This window comes from Cylas formicarius, unplaced genomic scaffold (genome assembly GCF_029955315.1).
Source record: "Cylas formicarius isolate icCylForm1 unplaced genomic scaffold, icCylForm1.1 PGA_scaffold_7__23_contigs__length_41026272, whole genome shotgun sequence".
Lineage (NCBI taxonomy): Eukaryota > Metazoa > Arthropoda > Insecta > Coleoptera > Brentidae > Cylas > Cylas formicarius.
This window is the reverse complement of record NW_026844352.1, coordinates 10,158,389-10,168,041: the sequence shown is the minus strand read 5'-3', so window position 1 is coordinate 10,168,041 and position 9,653 is coordinate 10,158,389. Positions and strand designations below refer to the sequence as shown.

General features: G+C 33.0%; 1 protein-coding gene across 1 annotated transcript in view; it reads right to left on the bottom strand.

The window, feature by feature from the left end:
* Positions 1-851: 851 nt before the first annotated feature.
* LOC132704423 (protein O-mannosyl-transferase TMTC2) overlaps positions 852-9,653 on the bottom strand; it is a 420,838-nt gene continuing 412,036 nt past the window's right edge. The window contains exon 10 of the mRNA XM_060674416.1: positions 852-7,689. Coding sequence (XP_060530399.1) covers positions 7,537-7,689 — 153 coding nt within the window. The 3' untranslated portion in view covers positions 852-7,536. The remainder of the gene's footprint in view (positions 7,690-9,653) is intronic.

Genomic DNA, 9,653 nt, shown 5'->3' with positions numbered 1-9,653 from the left:
CACATATTTCAATTGATATAATTTGACCTGTATATTAGGCATTTTCGAATTCTAAAACATTCTAGAAGTATTTTTTATAAATTTTATATCAAAAGTGAAGTGTGCTTTTTTATCGATTTCTTGAGTCCTAGAAAGCAATTTAAGCACGTTTTATTGCTAATATTTCAAGGTCTACAACTTTTTAAATGGACGTTATACACAAAAAATTCTTTAAATGAAAAATACTATACAATTTATAAAAATTGGGTATTTGAATAACAATGTCTTTTTATGATGCTTTCATTTAACTTCTCTGATTTATTTGTAAAATATCAATAAAGAAAACTAACTAAACTTTCTATAAGAAAATAAGCACCAATTATGTGACGAATTCCTTCAGCCTGAGAAATCGATACATTTTAGACATCGACACTTTTGACATATAATACAAAATATGTTAGTATAATTATGTGCCTAGGAAATTTTGGGAAATTCTTTTGAACCCTCGATTTAAAATAACAAAGTTGTTACTTGTCCACGAAAATAAAAACGCCGTCAAGCACCCAAAAATCAAATATATTGCTATTATTCAATGCAAAATTCAACAGGATTGTTGGTTTTTCCCTGATGTGTAGACCATATATAGTTGCTAGGTACGGTAGCAATACTAGATTTAAAAAAAAGGACATTTTGACAGTACACTTTAATGCTCAAAGCAAAAATTTCCTTTCTGAGTGTCATTTGATTCGTATTAAAGTGGAATCGTACTTTCCTTTTCACCTTTGTCTGTTCTTACCTCCTCGCTGGCTGCTTTCAAGATTACGCTTTGAATAAAGGAGATAAGTAAATAAAAAACTCGGTTTTACACAAAATAAGTCAAGCTTTATTTTACAATTCAAGTTAATACACTTTAGTTAATACAGCTTAGTTTCCATAAAAAGCTAACAATTTCTTTCGGTAAATTACATTTCTCTTTAAAAAGCTTACAAATTTAGAGGAGCAAATATTTTTTTTTTCGAAACGCCCGCGCGAACTTCTTTCGATTCTATTGACATATATATTTCGCTTCGGGCGACGATGAAAATATCTGACATGTTTATTATTTAAATGTTTTATTGACGAAAGCTTCAAAGGACGAGCAGGATAGTGTTACATGAACGTCATTACTAATATAGTAAAAATGTCGGACAATACGGGAATGCTAAAAAAACATCGTTAGTGGTAATTCTTTAAATATACACACCTACAGTTTTTCTGAAGAAAATATCACCAACAAATATCATGATGTACTGACAAGGAAAGTAATGGTGCTTTCGAGGTAGGTATTCAATTAAGAAAAATATATTTGCGGCTATCATAGACACTGTCTAGTGCAACTGAACATATTTTTTCGGGGTAGGTATTTTTTCGAGTGTCCCAATAGTGCGTTGCCGGTGTATATCCTGAAAATATTTGTCGATAGAAAAAAATATGTTAGGCGAATTACATAACATTATTGTATGTATGTATGCATTTTCTTATGGAACTCCCTACATATGTCTTCATATTTTAATTTTACCCTTTTGGTACAAAGACAATATTTAAAAAACATATAAAAAGTTAGAGATAATTCTGAAAATGGAGCAGAGCACTGGAAAATTACCTTCACTCATTATTTTACTCATACCAATTGCCATCCATTATGCTCGCAAAGCGTCTCTTCTTCGCTGTACTCTCAAGAAACTATAATACCTCTTTTCTGGAGAACTTGGATAATTCTTCGTATTGAATGAATAATTGAGTTCCTAGTACTTTTAATTGTCTACCCTCTAATGGCGAGCAGCTGATTAGGAAATGAAGAGAAATGTCGTTACTGTTTCTAATCAGCATTTTGTTAAAAGTTTTGACTGCCAACGGGAAAATTATTGGGAGCCATCACTAGCATTCTCATAATATAAGTGGACCTAAAGTGTCTATTAATAGGTGCGCCGCAGTACATTACAAATCAGCAAGAAATGTAGCATTATGGGACATGCCGCTTAGGGTTTGGTAGGTCGATTAAGCTACATTACTTGATGTACGATATTTGTAAAATGGGAATCATTTTCTAGTAATTTCTGGGTTCTGAAGAGATAATTGGTTTTAAGTCAATTGTAATGAGTGTTACTTTCGAGTATTTTGGATTCTTAGATGCAAATGAAGAATGCCACCACGAAACCGAAGGAGCAAACCCGGGATATACTTCGCGATCCAAATCTGACGTTCATATTTTTTTTGGGGTTGTTTATCGGGAGAATTACTCGTAATTTTGCGATGCCGGAGAACAAAATCTACCTACTTTCCTTTTCTCTACTTGGAGCTATAAGCTCTGCTATTAAAATCCTTCCAGTGGCTATAATGGCTAAATTCTAACTGATTTCGCTTATGACATTTTGTTTAATTGTTTATGAAAAACTCAAACTAATTCAGTGGCACCATCGCAAGTGGTCTTCATGTTCAGTTGTATAATATAATAAGTACTTCTATTACTTATTATTTACTTCTTTAGTTGGTTAGTAGCCCAACATGCTCAACTTTGTGCTTTTATCAGTTGCGTCTGACTCCAATTGACTTAAAACGAATTCTAATCGATTCAGGGTTAACAAATTAGTTGAAAACGATTCCTGGTTTACAGTGTTCGTCCATAAAATAATGTGGTTGAATTAAACTACCCCACTTATAAAAAATGACACTCCATTTTAATTCCTAAGAAATGAATGCCGTATGATTTGGAAAAATATTTCTTGAGGTATAAGGAACACCTCCACCGAGTGGGTTGTCTGTATTTTAGGTAATGCTTCCACTAAAATAATAAAATTGATGGTTTCTTCAAACAAATGTATCTAGCAAGTACAATTCCTTGAATTGAATATCAACGGATATGCAAGAATGTAGAAATGTTTATTGAATGGGGGAAGATGCCGATGAATTGTAGGTTCATGTTTCTAATTAAATTGTTCTCAATCACACGAAGAAGCATTTAATTATATTAAAATTCATTTAAAACTACCCAGCACGTTTACACAGACGAAATATTAAAAAATATATTACACAGATCAAAGGATATGTAACATTTTTTATATCAATCCATTTCAATTAAACAAATACTATGTACAATATCACGTTCGTATTTGATAATAATAATCTATTATTTCACGGGCCCAAAATCAATCCATTTTACTCGCAGGCTTTTAGTATAAATACATTCAGTGAATATCCTGTCCGCCGGTGTTTATAAAAGTGTTTACAGCCGATCCAAGCTAAAATTTATATTGCTCCAGCGTTAAACTCGTATATTTAACCGTAGTTTTATTTAGGCTTGAAACTACTTAAATTAATTCGATATCTAATGCGTCATCAAAAGCTTAACGATTATGACTTTGTAGGGTTTAACGCGCAAGAAAATATTAGGCCTTTCAGTTCAATAGCATTTTTTCATGCCCAGCCGTTATAACGAGAAAATTTAATTGATTTTGGGTAGTGTCATTTAATACTTAAGAATGTAATATTTTATGAGATAAATATCACTTGGGATCGTCTTTAATATTGTCATAATAATTCTGTCATTTTTTGCCGATCATTCCTACACTTTCGGTGGTCCCTTGTTATAGGCTCGGCAAAGTCTGTCATTCGAATTTGAAACCAATTTCACCGTCCGAAAATCCGGCCGAAATTCGTACAGGGTATTATTTGAGGTTCGGAATGCACAGGGTGTGCCAAATTTAAAGGGAAACTCCCCCTTTCCACGAGAGCTCAATTTCATATGACATAATTGTAAAAACCGCACAAGTACATCTGTTGGCGTTTCAGAGTGCATTATAAAATTGCTAGAACCTTTTTGCTATAGGGAATTTAGCGTTTTTATGAAAACATATGCGGGACCGTTTTTTGCTCAAAATTTAGTGTATTTAATAAAATATTTTTAAAATTAACAGTTTTATTAGTTAGTCAACCGAAAACATGGGATGCCGTATATGTTTTAATTTTAAGAAAAAAACTTAAAAGTACCTTTACGAAATGACCATATTTCTCGAGTTCTATTCAAAATACTTTGAACACGCTTTGGACGACACGACCATAAGACAGGATTAGATGCGTAAGGGCAGTTAAATTGTGAATTTGGTTTTTAGGACGCCGAGTTTTGGTTAGTTTTGGTCGTTCAATTGAATGGGATTTTATGGTTTGTTTTATAATACCCGGAAAGTATGCAGAGACAGCAACCTTGTACTACCACAATTCTGCTGAAAGAAATCTCTTAAAAACAATTTGCGGTATATTGCGGGAACACGCGGCCAAAATAATATACATCAACTCCATATGAGTTAAAGGAGTAGAGGTTTAAAGAATTTTTTCTACAAGTCAACCCGAAAGAACAGCAACAATGATATCAAAAACTTAAAAAACACATGCCACATAGTACGAGAAAAGTGCGACTTGGTTAGTCGAAATAAAACGAGAACGCATGTGTTTTCGGTATTGCAGTCGTAACATCCAGAGCCTAGTCGTTCAAAGTTATGAACTATTTTCTCTAAGAGATTCTAGCAAGATGCTATAATATTTTTCGGTTTATCACTAATAAACTGTTAGTTTTAAAAATAATGCATTTAATTCTGCGCCAAAAAGTGCTTTAGAAAACACAAACAATAAAAACACAAAAAAGTTTTAAAAAAAATTAAATGCACAATTTGTGGTTTTCGCCATTATATTCTTCATAGAAATTGCGCTCCAGGAATCATTTTTCGCTTATTCTATTGGGAGAGGGAAGTTTTCCTTTACAAGTATTGAATTTGATCTACTCTGTATATTAGCAAAGCAACAAGCGCAGCGAAACATTTGAATATAAATAAATATATAACGCAACCATAAAATATTTGAGACCGTTTCTGTTTTTATGGGGACTGAAAAAATTTCTGGTTCAAATTATAATAGTTTAATGTATATTATAGAAAGAATTGCAGTTGATTGTAATGATATAAGGTTTGTTAAAACACGAAAAGCCTAGCAATTACTGAACTAATTTAGGATTCGAAAGTGAGATTACTCGAATTGACAACTAGAACAGTGTTTTTGCTTAAAAATAGGACAGCTCAATAAGCTAACCTTTCCTAAATGTGCGTCTTTCTGATGTTTCAACATTTTTATAATTTGCAAATCACGATCTTTATGAAAAGAATTTAAAAGAAATGAACATTGAACATTAATTTGCTGATTCAAAAATTCAAAAGTTCTAGGCTCTGCTGAAACGTACCTATGTGTACCTCTGTTTTATTATTGATGAATGATGTTAGCGACAAATATTCCTTTTACTAGTTTTACACTGACAATTTCTGACAAAAATTGTTCTAATTTTCATCAAATCGCTGGGCCAATTAAGTAATGCCAACTGTTGAAATAAATAAAAAAAAAATAAGATAATGGAGTGAATCCAAGCATTTTTTTACTAAATATTATAAAACAATCATAATTAATGTCATAAAAAAAAAAGGTTTGTTAACTAGTAGCAATTCGTTCTTCGTATCCTTTATGACTGGCTAGAGGTTAGCGTTACCATAAGTACATTTCCTCCATTCGTGATTTTACACCGTTCAGTACATTATCAAAACTTTCTTCACAAACTGCCGAATTTTTTCAGGGTCATTTAACCTGTTGTTAACGAATTAGGGTACGTTAAGATTTTAGCATAAAATCATTAGCATCAATGATAAGAGCAAAACACGATTATTGCTATTGTTCCAAAACAACAGAAAAAGTCAAACATAAGATGTAAAAAAGATTGAACTATTAAATGACATTTTGAGACCTAAAATATTAGTAAACTCGTTCTCAATGTAAAGACAATGTAATTTGATGAATTACACCACAAATTGCGCACTTTGACAAAAAGGACCTACTGTCGATTATAATAACCGTTCACCAACACCTTTCTAAAAGAAAAATTTTAGCGAGAAAGCCCTAGAGCCTACAGCATCATCGAACCTAGACGCGCGCCAATATATCGCATTGCTATTAATTGAAGAAGAAAATAAATTAGAAAAAAAAAGGATGTTGTGGTGAGTATATTGTCGTTAAAGCTCAATTTGCAACTGCTTGAAACATGACTGAACGGAAGTTGGCCCTAAAGAGAGGGGAACAATCGGGGAAAAAGGAGATACAAACTCAAATCGACGTTGAAGTTGCACATAACACTAAAGATAAATAAAATATAGCTACTGAATATTTAAATTAATTAATCTAAAATTAGATTTTGTCGTGTGAAAACGCATACAAGAGTTTTGTAATTTTTGTATTGACCTTTTAGTTTGCCAAGAAAAGTTCCACATGCCATATCTGCATAATCAAACAATGAAAGAACTAATATGTTCCAGAGAAAATATCTAGAGTTTCCTTGTTTTTATTGATGATAATAATTTAAGATTTAGAATGTCTTTCTTTTAAAACTCAAAGTGTCAAACGCTTTACTCAACTAAAGCGTAGCTATGCAAGTGCCATTTCCCTGTTTCTAGTGAGAAATAGTGTATAGTGATACCTGACATCATTTCCTGCTGTTGTGGTGCAAAAATGTTCTCTAAATCCTGATTGGCAATTCGGTATAAGATTATGGTTTTATAAAAACTCAGTAATTTGCTTACATATATGTTTTTCCAATATTTTAGGAACTGCTGGGAGTATACTTACAGGCCGCAAATCTGTCAGTTCTTTAGGGTCTGCCACCTTTACAACACGTTTAATTATTGCTTTTTTCCAGATAGATGGGCATTTTTCGTCTAAAATGCACTAGAACAAAAAGGCAAGCAGATTTTTATATCCCGAATTGACATTTCGTCTTCCCCAACTGCATTTGAAGTAATGCCCGTTATAATTTTTTTCAAGATCGCTTTGATTAATTAGATGAACGTTTAATCATTTGTGTGTTCCCATATTACTGTCGTAAAAATTTAATATATGATATGAGATATGAAGAAATTCATCAACTACTTCATTAATTTATTGTCAGTGCAAATTTTTGGTAGCACCTTTTATATATTTGATTTTATGAGAAAAGTGCAATATATCGGTTTATTTCTGAAATCAGACAAATATTGAAGCATCTAGTTGGTAAAAAAAGAAATAATTGGTAATATGAGTTCACCTAATTCTTCCTCACATGCGTTAAAAAAGTGTTTGGTTGCTTTTGAAAAAGAATTCACGTTACTATCTATTCACATACAATTTAATCATAATATATTATCTTCAATTTTGGGTAACTAATAAGTTTGTGTAAGCTTATTCCAAGTATAGTAACATATTTTCGAATCAAATATAATAAAGAATTTATGCCGCGGGAAGTGAACAAAATCGGCCACCCAAACAAAATCACCCTGTAGAAACGGACCTGTACTCGAACGTGTCGGAAACCTTCGTATCCGATCGGCAAAATCTAAAAAGCTTCTCGCAGAATTCCTTCCTCTATACTTTTAAACGCAACCTCGGTGGTGTAATTCTCGGCTTGAAATTAATTCCAAGGGAAACTTTTTTAATGGAAACGGCGCAAGTTTAGCGTCAAGTCATTAGTCCGTAAAGTTTATGAAGATTGGTTAAAGTTGTGACGTCGTTGGGCTGCAATCGGAGCGCTTCCCGATAACTCTCGGCTGCTTCTCGGTATTTTCCGTTGAGATGCAGGATGGCTCCCAGATTGGTGTGGCTTCTCGCGTCCTGGAAAAGAAACGCTTATTAAATTCTCTTTTTCTGTTGTTCTATTTTTTTTTGCCGTTTGTCTTGGACACTACGTTATCTCAGAAACCATAGGAGATTGAGATAAAAGTTTATTACAAAATCTTCAATTATTTAAATGTTGTATGTACAAATAAATTTTTTGAAACGTGTCTTTACACAAGATTGTTGCTGAATTCCGTTGCTCTAATTTCTGAACTGGACAGAATTTAGAGGTCTTCCAGTTTTGTTTAAAGGTACGTTCAAAGCGTTGGTCTTTTGACGTCTGGATCTAAAGACGTATTTTCGGTTGACTCTTCAGGAGTCGCTCTCAACAAAATATTAAGTTGCTCTTCATCATTGAAAATATGACGCCTATTTTTCATTAGATATATCGAAATTTCTTATGAAATCCGTTATTCGAGTCTTTTGTCTACAACACAACTTACTTAAGAGAAACAATAAATGCTTCCGAATGAACAAATTGGCAGATATTTTATCGACAGAAGAGAAGTCTAGAAGTTATGAAAATAGTGCTTGATACTGATGTTTGCATCTCAAATCTATGAAGCTACGAAGTTTTGTACTTCCAAGCCTTCCAAGCTTAGCTTTCCGGAAGACATAATTTAATTAATAAAATACAACAACAACAAACAAGTATTTTATTCTTGCAACCATCAACATTACATATTATTAAATTATCAAATAAAAATGCTTGAAATAGTGGCTAAAAATAGGCGTTGCAAAGCTATCTAACAAGTCTAGATACTATACGGCTTTGCCAACAGTTATGAACTTTCTCAAAGGCACATCTTGATACCATGAACTTACAATCCCACAGACAAATGAAACAAGGATACTAAATGTATCCACTTTGCTGACCAAGTAGAAAATTGACCATTTCCAAATCTACACTAATCGGCCAATGATCTCAATCTTAATATTAAGTTTTGTAATCTTCTTTTCCAGTTATCATTGAAAAGTTGTAGAGAAGGTAATGATTTTCCGAGCAAGGATTTTCACACACTTAATTCGTTTTTTCAAAACATTTAACCAGATCTGACACATTTGGAGAAGATACTGCAGTAAAAATGATGCATCCAAATTTATTGAGCTCTGTCAGCGGCTATGGTGGTCGTCGAATGCCCCAAGATCATGGGTTAAAAGAAGTTCTAAATCTCGCCCATGCGCATGTTGAATGGACCTTCTCACAATTTTCAAAATAAATTTTACTAGTGACGAGCCGTTCAATGTTAAAAATATAAGATACTAACCAAAACTACCGGACATTCAGTAAATCCATGAATATATTGGTGAACTGTGCCCGTCTTTTTGTAGAGTTGTATTTGTTATTGTAAAAATTGCATTTAAACTACTTTGGTAATTAAAACAAAAGCAACATATTAACTGGATTGATAAGTACTCAACCAACAATTCTTATTATGTAGAAGCAAGTTCATTTATTATATTACCCATCAATACAGTTACGAAATACCAGTCTCTGCATTTTTTTTTAAATAATTCTAAAAAGGGTCATGACTGAAAATCACTGCGTGTTGGGATCTATTTTTTTCACCGATTGTGATCACGGCAATTTTATAAAAGTTAATTACATCCAAAGCTTCCACACCTGCGTAAATTAGAAGCAATTGCCGCAGACTCCCAGCATTAGTCATTCGGAAAACTTAACTGCCGTTTAAATCTCCCTAATTCTTTCGTTTGATTAAGAGGCAAGGTTTTTCTTGCGAAATGGCGACAAATTCTCAACCACCACCTCGCCACGCTTAAATCTTAATACTAGACGTTCCAGTTAAAGGCAATTTTTCGCCGAAAGCCGGAGTTTTGTGTAGGAAGAGGCTAAAGGAAAGTAAGATTAATGAAAGTCAACAGATTAGCCGTAATTAATGAATACGAAATGAGTCTCGAGAAATGTGTTGAGGTAACTTTAAGCTCCGGGCGAAAAGTAT